This window comes from Sarcophilus harrisii, chromosome 3 (genome assembly GCF_902635505.1).
Source record: "Sarcophilus harrisii chromosome 3, mSarHar1.11, whole genome shotgun sequence".
NCBI classification, from domain to species: domain Eukaryota; kingdom Metazoa; phylum Chordata; class Mammalia; order Dasyuromorphia; family Dasyuridae; genus Sarcophilus; species Sarcophilus harrisii.
In genome coordinates, this window is record NC_045428.1 from 191,664,071 (window position 1) to 191,691,141 (window position 27,071).

A 27,071-nucleotide genomic window follows, 5' to 3' on the forward strand; every position below is an offset into this window, starting at 1 on the left:
CTATAGTGTGTCTTCTATGTAAGGAACAAAATCCCTATCTCTGCTTCAGAAATCACTTTTAGACTTTCTCAAGTTCTTCAGGAAAATAAAATTCCATCTTTAGGATTTTTTTTAATCACTGGAAAAGATGGTTAAATGAGAAAAGCACTTGGATGCATAAAATAAGATGTTATTTATATGCTGTTATGGGCCAGAACTCTGTACTTAAAACAAGAATTCTTACAAGATGTTAACTCAGTGGAACTGATAAGACAATGGTTATCTAGTTTAGCATGGTGACTAATAGTTCTCTAAGTTCAGTATAATTGATTTAATCTTACAACAAATAATGGTTTCCTAGTGATAAAATGATTAGTTTATACTCAGTGTAGAGCATATAAGGTAGGGCAAACTCAGTCAGGGACAGAGAAAGATTCATTCACTTCATCTCATACCACTGTGGTGGCTGGCCTCCTGCACCTCCCCCACTGAGACGAAGGCTGGTCTGAAAGGCTCTCCAGAAAGCTGCCCAGCCCCAGTCAAGGAAACAATAAAGAATCTGGACTTTATTCCTGGCTATTCTCGTGGTGATTACTGAGCTGAAACAAAGGCTGCTCCAGAGACCTCCAAAAAACAATAGGTACGTTACATTTTGGTTTGTGAATGTGGGATTAAGTACCTACCTCTGTGACCCAGAATTAGGGTGAGTACAAAAATAGATAAGAAGAAAACTTTGTTAAGGGCTAAAGCATATTTCAGCTGAAATGGTTCAAATGTTTAGAAAGGAGCCTTTTCCACCTCAAGGAAAATGTATCAAAAGCATAGTTAAACTCACAAAAAATCAAAGTTTAATTGTAACTTGGGAGCAGATCATTGAACTTTTAGAAACATTACAATACACATCTCCTTGGTTCTCTAAGGAAAAAGAATTAGATCCAGATGAATGGAAAATTAGTAGGGTAACAACTAAGTGAATATTACAATGATAATGGTCCTAATTCAATTTCTAAAGAAACATTCTATACATATAACTTAATACAATTGGCTTTAAGGAATTATATAAGTATTAGAATAAGAAAAAAGAAGAAAGAACAGGAGGAGGAGGATACTGATAAACTAGGTGAAAAGGATGAAAAATTAGACAAGAATGGATTTAAATACAATTCTGATGAAATTAAGGAATATGGTGGTTCATAGCAGGAGCCATTAGGGCATTCCCCATCTCATAACCCTCCCCCCTCAATTAACCCTTCATGGGTGGAGGGAAAAGGAGGAGGAGGAGGGGCAGTGACACAATCAGCACCACATATGAAGCAGCCTATGACAAAATTACAAAAGGTACTAATTAAAGCTAAAAAAGGACAGGATATATTTGATTTAAAAATAAATGCATACAGAATGTTTGTGGCAGCCCTCTTTGTAGTGGCCAGAAACTGGAAACTGAGTGGATGCCCATCAATTGGAGAATGGCTGAATATATTGTGGCATATAAATATTATGGAATATTATTGCTCCAACAGGATGATTTCAGAAAGGCCTGGAGAGACTTACATGAACTGATGCTAAGTGAAATGAGCAGGACCAGGAGATCATTACATACTTCAACAACAATATTACATGATGATCAATTCTGATGGACCTGGCCATCTTCAGCAATGAGATGAACTAAATCAGTTCCAATGGAGCAGGAATGAATTGAACCAGCTACACCCAGCAAAAGAACTCTGGGAGATGACTAAGAACCATTCCATAGAATTCCCAAACCCTCTATTTTTGTCCACCTGCATTTTCGACTTCCTTCACAGGCTAATTGTTCACTATTTCAGAGTCCAAATCTTTTTGTACAGCAAAATAACTGTTTGAACATGTATACTTATTTTGTATTTAATTTATACTTTAACATATTTAACATGTATTGGTCAACCTGCCATCTGGGGGAGGCGGGAGGGGGAAGGAGAGGAAAAATTGGAACAAAAGGTTTGGCAATTGTCAATGCTATAAAATTACCCATGCATATAACTTCTAAATAAAAAGCTATAATAAAAATAAATTTTAAAAAAAGATTTAAAAAAATAAAAATAAATGCATACCCTGTGATTGAAGAATTTGATTCTTCAGGTCAAGCCATGAGAAGATACACTCCTTTTGATCTGGAAATTATCAAAGATTTAAAAAAGACTTGCACTCTTTATGGGGCTACATCATTTTATGTTAAGATGTTATTACAGAATTTGCCTTATGAAATCTTAACTCCTAGTGATTGGAAATCTATATCAAAGAGATGTTTAGAACCTGGACAAAACTTGTAGCTTTCTGAGTATAGTGAATTATGTAGAATACAAGCCCAACAAAATAGGCAAATTGGAGTTAATATACAAATCACTTTTGACCAACTAACAGGTAAAGGTCAGTATGCAAATGCTTCAGCACTGATAGCATATGAGCAAATTGCAGCTGCTGCTATCAAAGCATGGGGCTCCTTCCCAGAAAAAGATAGAGGAGAAGCCTTCACAAAAATAGAGCAAAGTCCAAATGAACCCTTTGCTGATTTTGTGGGACGTTTGCAGACAGCTGTCACAAGAACCATCGGTGAAAATGCAGTTACAAGAATTATGATAAGACAACTGGCTAAAGAAAATGCTAATGAGGTTTGTAGAAGAATTATTCTGGGGCTACACAAGGATGCTCTTTTAAGGAGATCATAAGACCCTGTGCTACCATAGACACAAAAGCCTTTTATACCCAAGCTATGATGCAGAACAAGGGAAGACGTGGTCCCTCTTGGCAAGGGACTTCCAGAGAGACTTGTCAGTGCTTTCAGTGTGGGCACAGTAGGGCAATTGAAAGCTCAATGTAGGTATAGAGGTGAGAAGACAGGGTAAGAACAAGACCCAAAACCCTATGTACAAAATGCAACAAGGGCTTCCACTGGGCCACTTGACCCAGGGAAACGAGAGGCAGGGCCCAGTTCCAAGATCTCAAACAAAAAACAGGTGGGGCATAATGGCAATCAAGTTTACACCCAGAGAATCTTTAGAAGCTCAATACTCTGATATGATCAATCAGTCAAAAAGCAATCACATGGCAGAAAGAAATTACATTTGGGGAAAATACAGACTTGTTAACCTGACAGAAGGGCAGTGTTCAGTGCAAGCAGCTCCAACATAATCACCAGGTGATGAGGAGAAATCATGAAAGTGGTGAATGGACGAGACTAGATATGTTAACTGCTTGGGGGAAAGCACTTGCTTGTATCTCTAGAGAGGGAGAAGGAATCAGATGAATGCCAACAAGCCAGATTCTTCTTGTCTAAGTGAGAGAGAAAGAAAAAGAGAAAAAATCTCAAAACAAAGAAGACCTAAGAAACATATGATACTGAAAGAGCATAGCTGATAATGAGACTGTTGCAGGACTTTAAAACCCACAGGAACCATTGTATTCCCTGAGATGAAAAATTGTTGATAAGACTGTTACAGAACTACAAAACCTGCAGGAATCATTGAATTCCCTGTGTCATGATAAGACTGATACAGGACTTCAAAATCTGCAGGAATCAGTAGATTCCCTAAGATGAAAAATTGTTGATAAGACTATTGCAGGACTTCAAAACTTGCAGGAATCATTGGATTCCCTGACACATGAAGTAATGGATAATAACTCTTGACCCCATGCTTAAACCACATAGCTTTCTCACTTTTAAAGGATAATAGTCATCCATTGGTCTTAGGAACCGAAAATTTTGGTGCAATTCCAAATAAAAGTAATTAACTATTTATTGAATTCTTCTCTTCTACTAGCCATCATTATACTTACTTTCCCTTTAGCCTATAACATACTTCTACCGCACAAAACCACTAACTTCCCATTATTATGTAAAACTATAGTTAAACTTGCCTTCTTCACTAGCCTTATCCCCTTAACCCTGTTTATCTACTCTGGACAAGAATCTACAATTACAAATTGACAATGATTTTCTATAAATACATTTAGCTTAACAATAAGCTTTAAACTAGACTATTTCTCCATCATCTTTATCCCATTGCATTATACTTCACATGATCCATTCTAGAATTCTCCATTTGATATATACATAACGACCCAAATATTCACCGTTTTTTCAAATACTTAATTATTTTCTTATTCACCATAATCATCCTTGTATCCGCAAACAACCTATTTCAACTGTTCATTGGATGAGAAGGTGTCAGTATCATATCATTTATACTCATTGGATAATGATTTGGACGTACCGACGCAAACACCGCTGCCCTTCAAGCTGTCTTATACAACCAAATTGGAGACATTGGATTCATGCTAGCCATAGCATGCCTAATAGTTAATAATAACTCTTGAGATATCCAACACATCTTCATAACAAATATTGATACATTAACCCTTCTTGGGTTAATCCTTGCTGCAACTGGAAAATCAGCCCAGTTCGGTCTGCACCCATGACTATCTTCAGCTATAGAAGGCCCTACTCCTGTATCAGCATTATTACATTCTAGCACTATAGTCATTGCAGGTATCTTTCTCCTAATCCGATTTAGTCCCACTACACAGAACAACCAAACAACTTTGACTATCATACTATGCCTAGGGGGAATTACAACTCTATTTACTGCCATCTGTGCTATTACCCAAAATGATATCAAAAAAAATCGTAACTTTTTCTACATCAAGTCAACTAGGCCTAATAATAGTAGCATTAGGCCTAAATCAGCCACACCTGGCATTCTTACATATTTGTACACATGCCTTCTTCAAAGCAATACTATTCCTATGCTCCAGCTCCATCATCCATAGCCTCAATGATGAACAAGATATCCGTAAAATAGGAGGACTACTCATGCTCCTCCTAATTACATCCTCTGCAAACTAGGCAGTTTAGCCCTCACAGGAACCCCATTTTTAGCAGGATTCTACTCAAAACATGCAATTACTGAAGCCATAAACACATCACATGTAAATACCTGAGCCCTGTGCATAACACTCATTGCCACCATACTTACAGCTTTTTACAGCATACGAATAATTCACTTTGCTCTGCTAAATGAACCACGATTCCTATCCCTCTCTCCAATAACCGAAAACAACCCAAATATAACTAACCCTATTATTCGACTAGCTCTAGGTAGTATCTTCACAGGCTTCCTCCTCACAACGAGCATCCCTCCTACTACAATAATTCCTATGACAATATCAGCCCTATCAAAAATATCAGCCCTAATAGTAACTGTTGCAGGCATCCTAATTTCAATTGAACTAAATATATTAACCAACAAAATGCCAATCACACCTCTAATCCACACACATAACTTCTCAAATATACTAGGTTACTTCACATACATTTTCCATCGACTAAACCCCCTGGCAAGCCTACAAATAGGTCAACACATTGCTACCATACTAATTGATCTAGGGTGATATGAAAAAACCGGGCCAAAAGGCCAAGCTAACTTACACAGTTCCATATCTTCCGCTATTACTTCAACTCAAAAAGGACTTATTAAATATTACTTCCTTTCCTTCATAATCTCTATAACACTAATTCTTCTAATCCTATAACTAAAGACCACGAATAACTTCCAAAACTACTAAAATAGTAATAAATAAAATCCAATCCAATAACACCATAGCCCAACCCCCACAACCGTACAACAAAGACACCCCATTCCAATCCTGACCTACACAATAATTACCCAAAGAATCAAACAATTCAACAGCCGTAACCACCTCAACCTCCCCAGATACTATAAATCAAATCATTTCTATAAACAAACTGAGTAACAATATACTAAAAGCCACTATATTACCTACTCAACTTTCAGGATACTCTTCCGTAGCCATAGCAGCAGTATAACCAAACACCACCAACATTCCCCCTAAATAAATCAAAAATACAATTAGCCCCAAAAAGGTACTATTCAGATTAACAACAATAGCACAACCTAAGCCTCCACTAACCACAAGACTCAAACCCCCATATACAGGAGAAGGCTTAGAAGCAAACGCCACAAACCCAAAAATTAATAACAAGGACAACACAAAAATAAGCATCATTTCCATATTAGTTTTAGTATGAACTTAAACCATAACCTATGACCTGAAAAACCATTGTTGTAATTCAACTACAAAAACTAATGACCAATATACGAAAGACACACCCCCTTTTAAAAATTATCAACCACTCTTTTATTGACTTACCCGCTCCATCTAATAAATCTGCTTGATGGAACTTTGGATCCTTATTAGGAGTATGCCTAATTATTCAAATCCTCACAGGCCTCTTCCTAGCAATACACTACACTTCAGACACACTTACCACTTTCTCCTCCGTAGCCCACATTTGCCGTGATGTTAACCACGGCTGACTACTTCGTAACCTACACACTAATGGAGCTTCTATATTCTTTATATGCCTGTTTCTACATGTAGGTCGAGGAATCTACTACGGATCTTACCTCTACAAAGAAACATGAAACATCGGCGTGATTCTTCTACTTACCGTGATAGCAACAGCATTTGTTGGGTATGTTCTTCCTTGAGGTCAAATATCATTTTGAGGTGCTACCGTAATTACTAATCTATTATCCGCTATCCCTTACATTGGCACCACTCTAGCAGAATGAATTTGAGGGGGTTTCACAGTAGATAAAGCAACGCTCACACGGTTCTTCACCTTTCACTTCATCCTACCATTTATCATCATAGCATTAGCTGTTGTTCACCTACTATTCCTCCATGAAACAGGCTCTAACAACCCCCAGGAATCAATCCAGATTCGGACAAAATCCCATTTCGTCCTTACTATACCATTAAAGACGCTCTAGGATTCATTCTCCTTCTCCTTGTACTACTTCTCCTAGCCCTTTTTTCACCAGACTTATTAGGAGATCCAGATAACTTTTCACCTGCTAACCCTTTAAACACGCCACCCCACATCAAACCAGAGTGATATTTTCTATTTGCATATGCTATTCTACACTCCATTCCTAACAAACTAGGAGGAGTTCTCGCTTTATTAGCATCTATCCTAATCCTCCTAATCATCCCATTACTCCATACTGCTAACCAACGAAGCATGATATTTCGCCCAGTCTCCCAAACACTATTCTGAATCCTCACTGCTAACCTAATCACACTCACCTGAATCAGTGGTCAACCCGTAGAACAGCCATTTATTATTATTGGTCAATTAGCCTCTATACTCTATTTCTTACTGATACTCTTGCAGGGCTATTCGAAAATTATATACTAAAACCTAAATGAAGAGTCCAAGTAATTTAACCAAAATACTGGCCTTGTAAGTCAGCTATGAAGGTAAACCCCTTCCTAGGACCTATCAGGAAGAAGGCATTATGCCCCGCCATCAACGCCCAAAACCGATATTCTACTTAAACTACTTCCTGCATTAAAAAATATTTATTTATTTTTGTCGCAAAATTCAATTTGTATACTATCCCAGTATTAATTTTTTTTGCAAAATTTTTACAAATTTTTAATTTAAGTAAAAATATATATTCATGTATATACATATATATCAATGTATAAATGTATTTATGTATATAGAGCATACATTATATTCCTCTATCATATAATCATGTACATATTAATCATATTTTACTAAATACATTAATATATTACTTAAACATTAATAAATACATTCATATCTTAAACTAATATTATTCATAATAGTACATAATACATAATATGTATATATTACACAAGACATATAATGTTGGCGTACATAGACATTAACTCCATGGATCCGGATCAACAAAACTACTTCCTCTAGCAGATCTCTACCATTAGGAATACCTTTATCCTCCACTCACAAGAGATCAGCAACTCGCCATCTGAAGACACTAAATCCTTCAGAGCAAGCCCATAATCTGCGGATGAACCTTATTTCCTCTGACTGGCTACTGGTTGCTACTTCAGGCCCATTTGTTCCTATTTCAGCTCAACCATGCTTTTCGTAGAGGCATTTGTGATGGTAACAATGCTGTTTGGCCTCATATTGTGGCATCTCCAGTGATCATTACGGCATTAGGTAGTTTTTAATTTGGGGGTGGTTTATCACCAGGGTGGGAGCCTGGGGGATGCCATTAAAAGTGCAGACTTACATAACAAGTCCAATAACATTTCAAACGGACATCAATTGAGAACTAACATTGGATGCGGGTTTATTTCCAATATGGTGTAAATCTATGAATGATGATTAGACATTTTATTAACTTAAAGCAATACGGATATATAGTGTTTAGATATTGTTATATATTAAATATCAATTAATTTATACATATAATCAATGATCGATAGACATATTATTATATTAATAAACCTTACTAGACATGAGTTTATATTCCCCCCCCCCCAATATATCACTTTCGACTAGACAATATAACTAAGAGCGTGTTTATACGGGTGAGTGAGTCTATATGTGTATGTGTGTGTATGTGTGTACGTGTGTGTGTACATGTATGTGTGTGCGTGTGTGTACGTGTATGTGTACGTGTATGTGTGTGCGTGTGTACGTGTATGTGTGTGTACGGGTGTGTGCGTGTATGTGTGTACGTGTGTACGTGTGTGTGCGTGTGTGTTTAAAACAATAATAAAGATAAACATAATTTATAACAGTTTCTTACCACTAAACCCCCCCAACCCCCCTTACTAAATTTTATTGCTTCCGTCAAACCCCAAAACCGGATGATTGGCCTTTAGTATGGTAATTAAATACCTTGGAGAAATAGATTCTAAAACACATGTAAGCAGCAACTAGGCCTAACTAAGACCCATATACCACTACTCACTATTAAACTTCTACTGCTACAGAACAATACAACAAACACCCTAATATTCCATGAATCAAGCATACAACCACTTTCCAACCCAAACTTAAAATTTTTATGGAAAAAAAAAACAAAAATAAATTAAAATAAATTTAATACTGACATAATATACAAACTTAAATTTATCAAAATTTTTTATAAACTTTGAAATTTCTAATAGACTGTTTGTGTAGCTTAATGCAAAGCAAAGCACTGAAAATGCTTAGATGGACTTTAATCAGTTCCACAAGCACAAAGGTTTGGTCCTGACCTTACTGTTAATTTTTATTAGACCTAAACATGCAAGTTTCCGCAACCCAGTGAGTATGCCCTTTTAACTTCCCTAGAGTATAAAGGAGCTGATATCAGGCACACTTACACAAGCAGCCCATGACACCTTGTTTAACCACACCCCATGGGTTACAGCAGTGACTAACATTGAGCTATAAACGAAAGTTTGACTAAATCATAATAAATAAGGGTTGGTAAATCTCGTGCCAGCCATTGCAGTCATACGATTAACCCAAATTAACAGAAAAACGGAGTAAAGGGTGTTTAAGCATAAAACCTAACAAATAAGGTTAAAACTCAACTATGCTGTAATACGCCCTAGTTGATATTAAAATACGCAACTTACGTACGTGACTTTACCAATGCTGAAGACACTAAAGCTAAGGTACAAACTGGGATTAGAGACCCCACTATGCTTAGCTGTAAACCTAGGTAATTAAATAACAAAATTACTCGCCAGAGAACTACTAGCTACTGCTTAAAACTTAAAGGACTTGGCAGTGCCCTAGACCCTCCTAGAGGAGCCTGTTCTATAATTGATAAACCTCGATACACCTCACCCCTTCTCGCTTAGCAGTCTATATACCGCCATCGTCAGCTCACCCCAACAGGGTCCCAAAGTGAGCAAAATCATTAAACCATAAAAACGTTAGATCAAGGTGTAGCATATGAAAGGGGAAGCAATGGGCTACATTTTCTATATTAGAACATAACGGATTGTCTACTGAAATAAAGACATGAAGGAGGATTTAGTAGTAAATTAAGAATAGAGAGCTTAATTGAAATAGGCAATAGGGTGCGTACACACCGCCTGTCACCCTCCTCTATAAAGTAACCTTCAATACCTAATTAAAATACATCAAAAAGAGGAGAAAAGTCGTAACATGGTAAGTGTACTGGAAAGTGCACTTGGACAATCAAAATGTAGCTTAATTAAAGCATTTAGCTTACACCTAAAAGATTTCAGTTAATCCTGACCATTTTGAGTCCTAGAAACACCCAATTAAACTATTTATTATATCTACAAAACGTTTATTAAGCCCTAGTATAGGTGATAGAACAGACAGACCCCTAGACACAATAGAGAGAGTACCGTGAGGGAACGTTGAAAGATTTCATCCTGTAAGCTATAAAAAGCAAAGATTCCCCCTTCTACCTTTTGCATAATGATTTAGCTAGTCAAACCGGACAAAACGAATTAAAGCCTGTCTTCCGGAAATTAAGTGAGCTATTGTAGAACAGTTGACAGAACGAACTCCTCTGTGTAGCAAAACAGTGAGATGATTTTACAATAGAGGTGAAAAGCCTATCGAACTTAATGATAGCTGGTTGTCCAAGAAACGAATTTAAGTTCAACTTTAAATTTAACTTAAGTACTTACAAACATTATTTAAATTTAAATGTTACTCAAAAGAGGGACAACTCTTTTGATATGTAGACAAACTTTTCTAGAGGATAATGGAATTCACTCAAAACATTGTAGGCCTAAAAGCAGCCATCAATTAAGAAAGCGTTAAAGCTCAAACTTACCTAATATTTAATACCAATGATTAATCAAAATCCCTAACCCTATATTGGACAATTCTATAATAATTTAGAAGATATAATGCTAATATGAGTAACCTGAATATATTCTCCTTGCACAAGCATAAATATAGATCGGAACAACCGCTTACACTTAACCAAACAAATAACTACAACCATACACTAGTACCCTACTATACATTTTGTTAACCCAACCCAGGTGTGCATATAAAGGAAAGATTAAAAGGAATAAAAGGAACTCTGCAAACATGAGCCCCGCCTGTTTACCAAAAACATCACCTCTAGCATTTACCAGTATTAGAGGCACTGCCTGCCCAGTTAAATTATGACTTTAACGGCAGTATCCTTATCCTGCAAAGGTAGCATAACCACTTCTCTTAATTGGAGACTAGTATGAATGGCATCACAGTGGCCTCAACTGTCTCTTATTCCCAATCAGTGAAATTGACCTTCCCGTGCAGAGGTGGGAATGTTTATACAAACTGAGAAGACCCTGTGGAGCTTAAGTCGCATAACTCAACAAATACCAACATATAACCTACCGGAACAACCCGTATAAGCCCCTGAGTTGTAGTCTTTGGTTGGGGTGACCTCGGAGCATAAAATAACCTCCGAATGAATATAACCCAGATTAACGAATCCAAGTGTAACAATACCAGTAATTGACCCATCTTTTGATCAACGGAACAAGTTACCCCAGGGATAACAGCGCAATCCTATTTGAGAGCCCATATCGAAAATTAGGGTTTACGACCTCAATGTTGGATCAGGACACCCAAATGGTGCAACCGCTATTAAAGGTTCATTTGTTCAACGATTAAAGTCCTACGTGATCTGAGTTCAGACCGGAGAAATCCAGGTCGGTTTCTATCTGTAAATTCATTTCTCCCAGTATGAAAGGACAAGAGAAATAGGGCCAACATCTCCAATAAGCCCTAGAGCCTACATATGAATCAATCTAAATATACTAAATCAATTTATGTGCCCCCGAGAACAGGGTTGTTTAAGATGGTAGAGCTGGTAATTGCATAAAGTTTAAGCCTTTACTCCCAGAGGTTCAAACTCTCTTCTTAATAAATGTTTACAATTAATCTTCTACTCTATATTATCCCGATTCTCCTAGCAGTAGCTTTCCTAACACTTATTGAACGCAAAATGTTAGGCTACATACAATTCCGAAAAGGACCAAATATTGTAGGTCCATATGGCCTCCTACAACCATTCGCTGATGCAGTAAAACTATTTACAAAAGAACCCCTTTGCCCACTAACCTCTTCCATCTCAATATATATTATTGCCCCCATTCTAGCCCTCTCCATTGCCCTAACAATTTGAACCCTGCTACCTATACCCAATACCCTATTAGACCTAAACCTCAGACTTATCTTTGTCCTATCCCTATCTGGTCTATCAGTTTACTCAATCCTATGATCAGGATAAGCCTCTAACTCAAAATATGCCCTAATTGGAGCTCTACAAGCAGTAGCACAAACCATCTCATACGAAGTCTCCTTAGCTATCATTCTCTAATCGATCATGCTAATCAACGGATCATTTACACTAAAAACAATATCAATCACCCAAGAAAACTTCTGATTAATTATTACAACATGACCTCTTGCCATAATATGATATATCTCTACACTAGCAGAAACAAACAGAGCACCTTTCGATCTAACCGAAGGAGAATCCGAACTAGTATCTGGCTTTAATGTAGAATACGCTGCTGGTCCTTTCACTATATTTTTCCTAGCAGAATATGCAAATATCATTGCTATAAACCCTATCACAACTATTCTATTCCTAGGGCCCTCCCTTACATCAAACTTATCCCACCTAAACACATTATCATTTATACTAAAAACACTCCTTCTCACCATAGCTTTTCTATGAGTACGAGCATCATACCCACAATTCCGCTACGATCAACTAATATACCTCCTATGAAAAAATTTCTTACCTATAACCTTAGCAATATGCTTATGATTTATCTCTCTACCAATCGCTCTATCCTGCATTCCTCCACAAATATAGAAATATGTCTGACAAAATAATTATCTTGATAGGATAAAAAATAGGGGTGCAAGCCCCCTTATTTCTAGGACAACAGGACTCGAACCTATACCAAAGAACTCAAAACCCTTTGTGCTCCCATTACACCACATCCTAGTAAGGTCAGCTAAATAAGCTATCAGGCCCATACCCCGAAAATGTTGGTTCACACCCTTCCCATACTAATGTCCCCCTATGTTATTATCATTTTAACACTAAGCCTCTTTATCGGAACCTGCCTAACCCTTTTCAGCAACCACTGATTCACAGCCTGAATAGGATTAGAGATTAACACATTAGCTATCATCTCCATAATAACAGCCCCAAACAACCCACAAGCCACCAAAGCAGCCACAAAATACTTCCTTACACAAGCCACTGCCTCTATAGTAATAATATTCGCTATCATTTATAACGCATGATCAACAAATCAATGAACCTTACTTCAACTTTCAGACAATTGAGCCTCTCTTTCAATAACTTTAGCCCTAGCTATCAAACTAGGTCTTGCCCCCTTTCACTTCCGAGTACCAGAAGTAACACAAGGAATCTGGCTCCTAACCGGAATAATCCTATTAACATGACAAAAAATTGCCCCTATGGCTATTCTTTTCCAAATCGCCCCCACCTCAACATAAAAATCCTAGTCACCCTAGCAGTTCTATCACCTTAGTAGGGGGTTGAGGTGGCCTTAATCAAACCCACCTATGAAAGATTCTAGCCTACTCCTCCATTGTCCACATAGGCTGAATAGTAATCATTGTACAAATTAATTCCACCCTAACTGTCCTAACCCTTACTATCTCTGTTATAGCTACTCTAACCACATTTCTAACTCTCAACTTATCAAACACTACCAAAATCAAATCCTTAGGAGGGCTATGAAACAAATCAGCTACATCAACCATCATCATCCTTCTTCCCCTCCTATCCCTAGGAGGCCTACCACCTCTCACCGGCTTCATACCTAAATGACTTGTCTTACAAGAACTAATTAATAATGGTAACATCATAACAGCTACAATAATAGCCCTTTCAGCCCTACTAAACCTTTTCTTCTATATACGACTCATCTATGCATCCAGCCTTACCATATTTCCATCCACCAATAATTCCAAAATACAATGATATAATAACTCAATACAAACTACTATACTAATTCCAACAACTACAGTAATCTCTAGCCTCCTACTACTCCTAACCCCACTATTCATTACACTCTCATAACTAAGAACTACGAGACTTTATCTCGCATCAATCAAACGCAAATAGATCACTTTAATTAAGCTAAGTTCTCCAAACAAGCCCCAGCAGCACCTAAGCTACTTCTTCGAATTTGCAATTCAACGTTAATATATACTTCAGAGCCACTAAAAGGCTTAGGTTCAAACTAGACCAAAGGCCTTCAAAGCCTTAAACAGGTGTCTAAATCACCTAGCCTTTGAAGTCATCCAGAGACTCCCTGACTTGTAAGAAAAAAAAGGCGGGAGTCCCGGGGGTAGTCTCAATAAACTGCCTTTGCCTCTAAACTGGAGGGTTTTTATCCCCCTACTTCTTAGTTAACAGCTAAGCGCCTTAACATTTGGCTTCAATTTATCAACTTGGTAAAAAGAGATTCTATCTCTGTCTTTGAATTTACAGTTCAATGCTTATCCTCAGCCATTTTACCTATGTTCATTACTCGGTGACTTTTCTCTACAAACCATAAAGACATCGGAACTCTTTATTTACTATTCGGCGCCTGAGCAGGCATAATTGGCACAGCCTCCTAATCGGAGCAGAACTGGGCCAGCCAGGTACTCTTATCGGTGATGACCAGATCTATAATGTTATTGTAACAGCCCACGCTTTTGTAATAATTTTCTTTATAGTCATACCCATTATAACCCTAACCCTAATAATTGGGGCTCCTGATATAGCATTTCCTCAAATAAACAATATGAGTTTCTGACTGCTACCATCATCATTCCTTCTCCTTCTAGCATCTTCAACAGTTGAAGCCGGTGCTGGAACCGGATGAACAGTCTACCCTACCCTCCTCTAGCAGGCAACCTGGCCCACGCAGGGGCATCCGTGGATTTAGCTGTTTTCTCACTCCATCTGGCAGGGATTTCATCCATCTTAGGTGCTATTAACTTTATCACAACAATCATCAACATAAAACCCCCCTGCAATGTCTCAATATCAAACACCATTGTTCGTTTGGTCCGTGATAATCACAGCAGTCCTGCTCCTACTATCACTACCGGTACTGGCGCTAGGTATCACAATACTACTAACAGACCGTAATCTTAACACAACATTCTTCAACCCTGCTGGAGGAGGAGAAGACCCTATTTTGTACCAGCACTTATTCTGATTCTTTGGTCACCCTGAAGTATACATTCTAATTTTACCAGGATTTGGGATAATTTCCCATATTGTCACATACTACGCAGGTAAAAAAGAACCTTTTGGCTACATAGGAATAGTCTGAGCAATAATATCCATTGGCTTCCTAGGCTTCATTGTATGAGCTCATCACATATTTACTGTCGGACTAGATGTTGACACACGAGCATACTTCACGTCAGCTACAATAATTATCGCGATTCCTACAGGCGTTAAAAGTATTTAGCTGAATGGCCACATTACACGGAGGTAACATTAAATGATCCCCAGCAATATTATGGCCCTAGGTTTCATCTTCCTCTTTATAATCGGAGGCTTAACAGGTATCGTATTAGCCAATTCATCCTTAGATATTGTTCTTCATGAACATACTATGTAGTAGCTCACTTCCATTACGTCCTATCCATGGGCACCGTTTTTGCAATTATAGGAGGCTTTGTCCACTGATTCCCACTATTCACAGGCTATATACTAAATGACATATGAGCAAAAATTCATTTTTCTATTATATTTGTAGGCGTTAATATAACCTTTTTCCCACAGCACTTCCTAGGGCTTTCAGGTATACCTCGACGATACTCAGATTATACAGATGCTTACACAGCATGAAATGTATTATCTTCAATTGGCTCCTTCATCTCTCTTATAGCTATAATCCTAATAGTGTTCATTATCTGAGAGGCATTTGCATCTAAATGAGAAGTTTCTTCTGTAGAACTAACTACTACTAATATCGAATGACTCTATGGTTGTCCTCCACCATATCATACATTTGAACAATCAGTTTTCATCAAAGCCTAAACAGACAAGAAAGGAAGGAATCGAACCCCCAAAAGTTGATTTCAAGTCCAACCCCATAACCATTATGACTTTCTCCAAAAGATACTAGTAATAACAATTACATAACTTTGCCATAGTTAAATTATAGGTTTAACCCCTGTATATCTTATCATGCCATCCTTTTTTTGGTATTTTCACCCCATTTTTGAGGAGTCAGGGAAGATGTGATCACCTCCTTTTTGGGATTTTCACAACCCTAAGAAGTCAGGGTCAGCATGACCGCCTATGGTCTAAAACAAAAGAAAGTGGGAGATGTTATGGGCCAGAACTCAAACTAGGCCTTGCCCTTTTCCACTTCTGAGTACCAGAGGTAACACAAGGAATCTCACTCCTAACTGGAATAATTCTTTTAACACGACAAAAATTTGCCCCTACAGCTATCCTTTTCCAAATTGCCCTGCACCTCAATATAAAAATATTCGTCACCCTTGCAATTCTCTCCACTATTGTAGGAGGCTGAAATGGCCTTAACCAAACCCACCTATGAAAAATCCTACCCTACTCCTCTATTGCCCACATAGGCTGAATAGTAATCATCGTACAAATTAATCCAACCCTAACCATCCTAACCCTTACTATCTATGTCATAGCTACTCTAACCACATTCCTAACCGTCAACCTATCAAACACCACCAAAATCAAATCCCTAGGAGGTCTATGAAATAAATCAACCACAGCAACTACTATCATCCTTCTTACCCTACTATCCCTAGGAGGCCTGCCACCTCTCACCGGCTTCATACCCAAATGACTCATCTTACAAGGACTAATTAACAATGGCAACATCATAACAGCCACAACAATAGCTCTTTCAGCCCTACTAAACTTTTTTTCCTATATACGATTCATCTATTAGGATGACGGCTGTGAGAGAGATGAAGGAGCCAATTGAAGATAATACATTTCATGCTGTGTAAGCATCTGGATAGTCTGAGTATCGTCGAGGTATGCCTGAAAGTCCTAGGAAATGCTGTGGGAAAAAGGTCATATTGACGCCTACGAATATAATGGAGAAGGGGATTTTTGCCCATATGTCGTTTAGTATATAGCCTGTGAAGAGTGGGAATCAGTGGATGAAGCCTCCTATAATTGCAAAAATGGCACCTATAGACAGGACGTAATGGAAGTGAGATACTACATAGTATGTGTCATGAAGAACAATATCTAGGGATGAGTTGGCTAGCACGATACCTGTTAAACCTCCGATTGTAAAGAGGAAAATGAAACCCAAGGCTCACAATATTGCTGGAGATTATTTAATGTTACCTCTGTGTAGTGTGGCCAGTCAGCTAAATACTTTAACGCCTGTAGGGATTGCGATAATTATTGTAGCTGATGTAAAATATGCTTGTGTATCAACATCTAATCCAACAGTAAATATGTGGTATGCTCATACAATGAAGCCTAGGAAGCCAATGGATATTATTGCTCAGACTATCCCTATGTAGCCGAATGGTTCTTTTTTTACCTGCGTAGTATATGACAATATGAGAAATAATCCCGAATCTTGGTAGAATTAGAATATATACTTCAGGGTGACCAAAGAATCAGAATAAATGTTGATATAGAATAGGGTCACCTCCACCAGCAAGGTCGAAAAATCTTGTATTGAGATTACAATCTGTTAAGAGTATTGTGATGCCGGCTGTTAGTACTGGCAGCGATAGAAGAAGTAGCACTTCTTGTACTTAAAAGAAGGATAAGACAATTATTATCTAGTTTAGCATGGTGATTAATAGTTCTCTAGTTCAGTAAATGTACTTAGTACTTAATATAGTTCTACAAGATTTACACCTACTATGATGTAATTATAATAGAGTATATAACAACCAGCAGGGACTGAGAGACAGATTCATTCCATCATCCACCTTTGTGGTGGCTGGAGGCTGAAGCACAGGCCCTCGGACTCAGAGAGATTCATCCCATCTCACACACTGTGGTGGCAGGCCTCTCCTTCTTCACTTCTCCACTGAAACCAAGACTCTGGAAGGTCTCTAAGAAAGCTAGCCTGGGCCCCAGGCAAGGAAACTAGATTGTGAAAGAGATAATAAAGGATTTGGATTTTAACACCTGGCTATTTTTGTGGTGATTAATCTACCATAAGGAAGGCTGCTCCAAGACCTCCAGAAAACCAACCAAGAACTTTACAATATGCCATAATGAAGTGCTTTTGATTCTGCCATGAGGAAACGAGAATGAAACCACTCAGGTCTTTAAAAGAACTTTAAAAGGAATTTGAAACAGCCTACATACCCCAAGCCATTCTAGATTCTTTATAGCTGTGGCCAATTTTCTTCCTCCAATGGTGTTAAGATGGCAAAAATAGTCTTGTGCTTTAAATGCACTTGTCAAAAATAGCTTGTAGCTAATCATAATAGGTGGGCAAAGCACTTTACATAAATTAACTCATTTGATCTTCACAACAAATCTGGGAAACAAATGGTATTTTATGCTTATATCAATATTATATATATATATATATATATATATATATATATATATATCACATCAAGCCATATATTGATATTATGTATCACATATCACACAATTATATTATTCTACAGTTTATTTTATTTAGAAAAAAAAACCCAGCTGGGGAGTGATTAAGCAATTTGTCTAGGGTCATACAGCCTAGTAAGTGTCTGACACAAGATTCCAATGAAGTCTTCTTGATTTTGATGAGGTTAGTGGAGATAAGGTTAGTAGCAGTCAGAGAGTTGTTAAAATCCCCTTATGCTCGGCACAGGTTCTTCATGAAAGAATTCATGAAACCTGAAATATTAATTGGCAAAAATGAAAGTTTATTGTTGGATAGGAAGCCTGTTTTGCTAAGAGACTGACTTCTTAAGTAGCAAAATCCTATTAGGGAAATGAAGGCTGACACTGAGAAAAGAATGCCTTCCAAGCAGGCCAGGTCCTAACAAGTGCTCTGGACCTTCTGCAAGGTCCTATTAGGAAAATGGATGCTGATACTGAGAAGAGAATGCCTTTTCAACAGGCAGGGTCCTAGCAAGCTGCTCTGGACCTTCTACAGAGAAATGAGTTTAAGGAAACCTGTTATATGGGTAGCTCTTGGTAGGAGGCTGGGACAGCCTGAGCCTATCAGACCAAGATTTCTCAATTGAATGAGGATTTAGAATTTCAAAAAATCAATGGGAGTTGATTTGCCCTTGAATAGTGTTGCTTCTGTCATCCTGGGAGGATGGACCCTCTCTCTAGACTCCTTGGAGCCCGGGAGATCCTGATCTCTCAGATTAAAAAGAGGACACAATTTCAGAGTGATAATTTTAAAGGAAACACATTTTCGGAGTGATAATTTTAAAGGAAACAATTTCAGTAAAGAGAACAATTTCCCTCCCCCTTCAATTTCAAATCCAGCATTCTATATCTTTATCACTTAGCTATATCCTAAGATGTTTGCATCAAAGGGAAATCATCTTTCTTATTTTAAATGCAGAAAAGAAAGGAACTTTCAAGAAACTTTCTAGTCCAATGTACTCCTAGTGCACAAGAGGACATTTAAGGTCAGGGAGTCCAAGTGAGTTGTTCAGTCACATAAGTAATTAAATAGAAGATCCTGGATTCAAACTGGGACTAGAACCCACATTTTCTTCTTCATTATTCTTCACACTGTATCACACAGCTTCTACCCACCCCCAACCTCCACAATGAATATCTCTCCTGCTGAGTTTTAACAATCTATATTTTGCAACAGGGCATTGGATTCTGATGTTAACAGAGAGTCTGTTACAAGCTTAGGGTGTATTTTGTGATAATTAACTTCTTTGAACATTCATAATTATACTGCTCACATCTGGCATAAGACAATTATGCTTGGAATTGCTCTTGTTAGAAAAAAAGGATTACATAATCAATAAATGAAAACAATTAAAGGAAGCAATGAAATAAGGTATTTGAAACTCCTTAAAATAATTAACTCTAAGATTTAGTAAATTAAACAAAATGAATTCCTTTTGGTTACTTACAGCTTGCACATTTAATCATTTTCATCCTTGAAGTCCCCTGAGCTCAGACTTTGTTCCAAAGCCAAGATGGCATCTGCTAGCCAGGGTGAAACAGATTAATCTGTCCTCTGTCCTCTCCTAATAGCTGCTTCAGGTTCCAAGAGTCAAGAGCATGGTTGAGTGCAACATTTAAGAGAATGTTGATTTTGGCAAGAAGGATGAAGGGTAAATAATAAAGGCCAAAACAAAAAAAGGAACATGATAGAAAATACTTCTATTGCTTTTGATTCACACTCTGCCTCTTTGCTCTAAATGGTCCTGCTTGGCAATGAAATGCCTCCATGAAAAAATAATGAGCTCTCATGAAAAAGTGATAGTTTTGCAAAGTAAATTCTCAAAGCATTGTTAACCTTGTGAAAAACTCTAGGATCACAGTGGCATAAATATCAGTTTCAGAGGAAACATTAGTTAGTGTATGGGAAGGGTTGTTTGGCTGTCAGGGTCAAAGGGTCAAGTAAATATCTTCAGCTATTTTTCCAGCATGAAAGATTCTAACTATCCTTTGCTACCATTTCCTCCTTTGATCTTCTACTCATGACTATTTCAAATAATACCACATCAAAAATATACAAATTAAGTCACATACAATTAATTATTTTTTTTTTTTTTTGTGAGAACTACCCTATACCCTGGAAGCCTTAACTTATTCCATAAGCATATTTTTTCCCTTGAAATATAAAAGTGCATTTTATTAAGCCTAAAGATGACTAGGAACTATTCAAAATATGTAAAATTAAGAATTAAAATGATTTTGTGGCAACCCCAAATTATATATATATGTTGTCACATATATGTGTATATATATATATATATATATATATATATATATATATTTGCATATATATGATTATAGAAACTGCTATATAGTTTTTCTGTCTAAAAAGAGGCTAAATGATCCCCAACTTCACATGGGACATAGGGAGTCCCAAATGTTGAAACACACCTTTCTAAGTGGGTGTCAACATGCTACACAGCATGGCAGGAGCTGCTTGCAAGATACACTTGCAACTACCCTAAAACTAACCATAAAGAAATCAGAGGCTGAATATGTTTATGTATATAAACCACTCCAGTATCTTTGCCAAGAAAACCCCAGATGGGGTCATGAAGACTAAGATGTGACTGGGAAACAACTGAATAACAGCAATATGAATGTAACTAGATCCTTACCAAAGTCTGGGATGCTTTGTTGTGTTATTGTGTTCACAGAACATTTGACTCCTAATTGATGGAGAGAATGTTCATGTCACCCCCAATATCCTTCTATGCTGGAGGATTGAAGGGGACAGGAGCAGGAAGGAGAAACCTGGTAGTGTTCTTGCCACAATTTTGTGGAAAAAAAACATATATGGTTTGAGGTAGACTCCAAAAAAAAAGAAGATTAAAAACTTGGAAAGTTGAAGATATATAAGGAAAATTTACTCCTCAGCATGTTTCTGATTTTCAGTTTGCCTTTCTAGAGACATTGGAGAGAGATTTTCACTTGGATGAGCTTAGGACCTATCTCTTTAAAGATTTAGATTTTGTTTTACTTTTCTTGTAAATTGAACGATTTTTTTGGTAAGGCAATTGGAATTAAATGATTTGCCTAAAATCACACACTATTAAGTGTAAAGTATCTGAAAATGGATTTGAAGTCAGGTCCTCCTAACTCTAGGACCAAAGTTCTATCCACTGCCCCATCTAATTGCCCCAGAATCAATCTCTTGGTTTGTACTAAAATATTACTTCCAGCTAAAAAGCTCATTCATTCATGTACTTTCTGATATATTTTAATCTGTATTTGTTGTTGTTATTGAGTCCTCTCAGTCACATCTGACCCATTATGATCTCATTGGGGTTCTTCTTGGCAAAGATACTAAAGTAGTTTGCTATTTTATTTTCCACCTCACTTTATAGATGAGGAAACTGAGACAAACAAGATTAAGCGATTCACCCAGGGTCACATATCTAGTGTATAAAACCTAATTTAAATTCAAGTCCTACTGACGCTAGGCCCAGCATTTTATCCACTGAGTCACTTAGCTGTCCCTTATTTTTTGGTAACTTTTTTTCAATTTCTGGTTGCCTTTTGCTTAGATAAATGAATTTGTTTATTTTCCACTATTTATGATGGTCTTTGGTGTAACTATTCTCCTGTGGTTATGTGAGAAATGCTGAAAAGTTGGGTTTCCACAGTTTTGCAATCTTTGAGATAGTGTGGAATAGTGGGTATCTTTGCCAAGAGGCTTTCATAATGTGAGGGGTTAAAGAAGGTTAAGATTCACAGAACAATTAAGTTATCAATAGAAGCATTGAGCAAATAAGGAATTGGGTGGGTTATTAAGGCACAGGTGGTAGATTCAACCAATCAGAAAGAGTCTTGTGATTTTGAGAATACTACAAACTTAAAATAATTGCCAATCCAGCCCAACCTACTTGGGGTCAATGACCTGACTTTACCAAATCACTACTGTGTCTGCTTAATAGGCTAAGTGAATCTTAAACAACACAGGAGTTTTATACCATTTTTGGACATGGAAAGGGGAGGGGAAACAGGTTTTATTCATATTAAGGGCAAAGATGTAGTGGGCAGAAAGATTGTAACCTGGAAGAATTGGGCTAATCCGTTCTCTGAAGGGAGGGGCTGCATGTCACTAGTAAATGTAAAGGTTTTCCCATTTGGGTGCTCAGTGCTCCCTCTTCCCAAAAAGGAACAGAGAGAGCCTGCTTCTAGCCAGAAATGTTAAGACAATTCCCTTAAGATTCTTCTTTAATGAATTTTCCTCAACATCTGATTTTTAATGTCAAGAGTATATTTCTAACAGAAAAAAATCAAATCAATGGCTAGCAATCTGGGAAGAGATTTTGTTTGAACTCCCAAAATAATACTCCAAGATTAACAGAAACAAGGCAAACAGTGACTGGGAAGGTGGGTAGAAATAATTCTAGCTTGGTTCTAGTTTTTGTGGACACTGGAGAAAAGAATGTCTAAATCTCCCAAGCTTTCTGGAGCCTGCTTGACTCCCCCAACCCTTAGCTATCATGCTGGCTGTGAGACAAGTGATAACTTGGACTCTTCTCCTTTTTAGAGGCAATCAAGACTTTGATCATATCTTCCCATACCTTCTGTGAGCTTGCATCCTTATACAATGCATGTACAAATATATAAAGCTTGCAAAGATACACGTACACACAGAGTACACATAAACATGTGTATGTATATGTAGCTATATATCCAGATGTCATGTTGTTTGTATAGACATGAATAGATGAATATATTCTATATACTCCACTTAAGAGGCTTAGAGGATAGAACACTAGACTACTAGACTTAAAATTAGGGAGATTAGATTACAAATTCAAATCCTGCCTCAGACACTTAACTGGTCATAGGACCAAGATCAAGTCACTTAAACTCTCCTAGTCCCTTTCATCTATAAATAGAAAATAATAACTGCCTCACAAAGTTATTGTGAGAACAAAAAGAGAAACTCTTTTTACAACTCTTAAAGTGCTATTTAAATTTTTTATGCTCATGATGTATAAATATATGTGCACAGAAATTATAGAAATGCCATTAATAAAGGCACTGTAATATATTTCTATTATTTAAATCCCATGCTATAATAACCAAAAGTGGAATGTAATAGGTTCCTAGTAGTACATTAAGAAGTAGAGAGATACATGAGAAAATGAGATTTGACAAGGAACTAGAGCTCCTGGACAACAATATTTATGTAATATTTTAAATTTGAATGTTTCCATGTTGAGTCCTTACTCTCACTCCAAATGTCCAATTCATTGCCAAATGTTGTCATTTCTGCCTTCATACTATCTCTTTTATATGTAGCTTCATAAGGTGGTAGATATTTTTCCATAATAATTTTAACTACTCTTTTATACTTTTACCAAACGTCAGCTCCCATTTAAAAAAAATGCTTCAGGGGTCCAACTTATTTAAAACAATAATTACAATAATCTGAAAAGATTTTCAGGTAAAGAAATATAAAAATTCCAAAGGGGTACATACCTCCTCTAAACACTCCAGCAAAATATAAATTTGCAGCAGTTGGAACACTAATCTAGAAGACAAAAGAGAAACATGAGTAAGCTTTTCCATTCAGTCTAAGACTGCACAAGAAGAAAACCAGAAGCCTGCCCATAGAGAAGAAAACAAAAACCAGGATTAACTCTTCCTGATAGATCCTGAAACCATTAGCATTTTGGCCCTATTGGATTGTCAGACCTCAAAGGTCATTAATTATACAGAGAAACAGAGCCAGACAATACAAGTCTTGGGCAACTTAGAAATAGTAAGCAGGGTTAGTTCATCTCAGTGTCTGGGCAGTGTCTTGTAGGGCCTTACAGGAGGTGTCTGAGAACACCATGATCTCTGATTTCCAATTGGAGAGTATCAGGAACATAGAAGGGTATGGAAACAACTTTCTATTAGAAATTATGCAAGAAGAATCAGATAGAAAGGGGAGCCAAGGCCAATATCTCTATTAGACCACCTAGAGATGAAGACAGATGTCAGGGTTGTTTGGACTCTATTCACCTCAGGCAGAAGTACAATGACACCAACATCCAGTTTACCTAAAGGATGGAACTAAAAAGGACCTGTTCACCCTTTCTAAGTATGTGGGACAAGGCCTGACACAAAATCAAATTTACAAATGGAATCTAGAGGCAATGAAAACATCAAATATAATGCAAAAATATTATGAATCAAGAGGAGTCAGAAGTAAATTAAGAAAAAAAATCTAAGAAGTAAACCCAGGAGAGAAAAGTAACTACCCCAAAATACAAGTAAATTATGAGGGGTTAGGGGGAAAGAGAAGATAATGACTTGGTTACAAGAGTCCAAGAGAAGATGGGGGTAAATGAAATAAGAGATAAAAAAAAAATTAGAGCACTTGAAGAAAAAATTGAGAAAATGAATAGCTGAAAACATAAAGTGAAAAATATTATTCAGATGTGGACCCTTGAAATACAGAATGAGGAATGGAAACTCAGTGATTCAATGAAACAACTATAAATATTAGAACAAAATCAAGATTACAAAATTAGGTACTTCCTATCAAAAACAACTGACCAGGGCCAAAGGTCCAAAAGATTATTTAAGGTAGGTGGTGCAGTGGATAGAGCACCAGCCCTGAAGTCTGGAGAACCTGAGTTCAAATCTGACCTCAGACACTTAACACTTCTTAGCTGTGTGACCCTGAGCAACTCACTTAAGCCCAATTGCCTCAGAAAAAAAGATTATTTATAATCTTTGTGAAAAACTGATCAAAAACACCCTTAACTCTTTATCAGTTGGAAACTTTCAAGGAAAGAACAAAGAAATTGCTTGAGCTAACAAATTAGATAAGCCTCTTCAATTAGGCTAGGAATAACTCAAAATAATCAGTGCTTGAAATAATTGTGGAATGAGAACATTGGAGATAGAAAGATTTCTTTCTCATGCACACACATAGGCTGTATAGCTTTGAAGAAAAACTACTGGGACAGTAGGAGATACTGCACATGGTCTAGAGAATAGACATACATTTAAAATCAAGGATTTTTAACTTAGAGTCCATCTCTAGCAGTTCATGAACTCCTTAAAAAATTCATTAACTCAATTTTAATATAATTGATTTCTTTTGTAACCTCATATATTTTATCTTATGCATTTTGTAAATTTTGAATAAAGCTCTATAGACTTCACCATACAGCCAAAGGGAACCATGACCCCCCCAAACTAAGAACTGCTGCTTTAAACTGAGACACAGCAAAGGATATGAACAGACAATTCTCAGACAAAGAAATTGAAACTATTTCTAGCCATATGAAAAGATGATCCAAGTCATTAATTAATCAGAGAAATGCAAATTAAGACAACTCTGAGATACCACTATTCACCTGTCAGACTGGTTAGAATGACAGGGAAAGATAATGCAGAATGTTGGAGGGGATGTGGGAAAACAGGGACACTAATACATTGTTGGTGGAATTATGAATACATCCAACCATTCTAGAGAGCAATTTGGAACTATGCTCAAAAAGTTATCAAACTGTGCATATCCTTTGATCTAGCAGTGTTACTGCTGGGCTTATATCCCAAAGAGATCTTAAAGAAGGGAAAGGGACCTATATGTGCAAGAATGTTTGTGGCAGCCCTCTTTGTAGTGGCCAGGAACTGGAAACTGAGTGAATGCCCATCAACTGGAGAATGGCTGAATAAATTGTGGTATATGGATATTATGGAATATTATTGTTCTGTAAGAAATGACCAACAGGTGTTACTACTGGGCTTATATCCCAAAGAGATTATAAAGAAGGGAAAGGGACCTGTATGTGCACGAATGTTTGTGGCAGCCCTTTTTGTAGTGGCTAGAAACTGGAAACTGAATGGATGTCCATCAGTTGGAGAATGGCTGAATAAATTGTGGTATATGAATATTATGGAATATTACTGTTCTGTAAGAAATGACCAACAGGATGATTTCAAGAAAGGCCTGGAGAGACTTACACGAACTGATGCTGAGTGAAATGAGCAGGACCAGGAGATCATTATATACTTCAACAACAATACTATATGATGACCAGTTCTGATGGACCAGGCCATCCTCAGCAACGAGATCAACCAAATCATTTCTAATGGAGCAGTAATGAACTGAACTAGCTATGCCCAGAAAAAGAACTCTGGGAGATGACTAAAAACCATTACATTGAATTCCCAATCCCTATATTTATGCACACCTGCATTTTTGATTTCCTTCACAAGCTAATTGTACAATATTTCAGAGTCTGATTCTTTTTGTACAGCAAAATAACGTTTTGGTCATGTATACTTATTGTGTATCTAATTTATATTTTAATATATTTAACATCTACTGGTCATCCTGCCATTTAGGGGAGGGGGTGGGGGGTAAGAGGTGAAAAATTGGAACAAGAGGTTTGGCAATTGTTAACGCTGTAAAGTTATCCATGCATATAACCTGTAAATAAAAGGCTATTAAAAAAAAAAAAAAACCAACAGGATGATTTCAGAAAGACCTGGAGAGGCTTACACAAACTATGCTGAGTGAAACAAGCAGGGCCAGGAGATCATTATATACTTCAACAACAATACAATATGATGACCAAT

At 37.2% G+C, this 27,071-nt stretch overlaps 1 protein-coding gene across 16 annotated transcripts in view; it reads right to left on the reverse strand.

The window, feature by feature from the left end:
* NSUN3 (NOP2/Sun RNA methyltransferase 3) overlaps positions 1–27,071 on the reverse strand; it is a 351,925-nt gene that overhangs the window by 210,415 nt on the left and 114,439 nt on the right. For 14 of the 16 annotated variants that reach the window (XR_004232888.1, XR_004232887.1, XR_004232889.1 and 11 more), the window contains one exon: positions 23,970–24,021. Coding sequence is in view for 12 of the 16 variants with exons in the window: in XM_031958893.1 (XP_031814753.1) it covers positions 23,970–24,021 (52 nt within the window). In the remaining 4 variants the exon portion in view is untranslated. Of the gene's footprint in view, positions 1–3,033; positions 3,289–23,969; positions 24,022–27,071 lie in introns of those variants that run through there. The other 2 variants (XM_031958894.1, XM_031958895.1) reach the window with 2 other exon arrangements.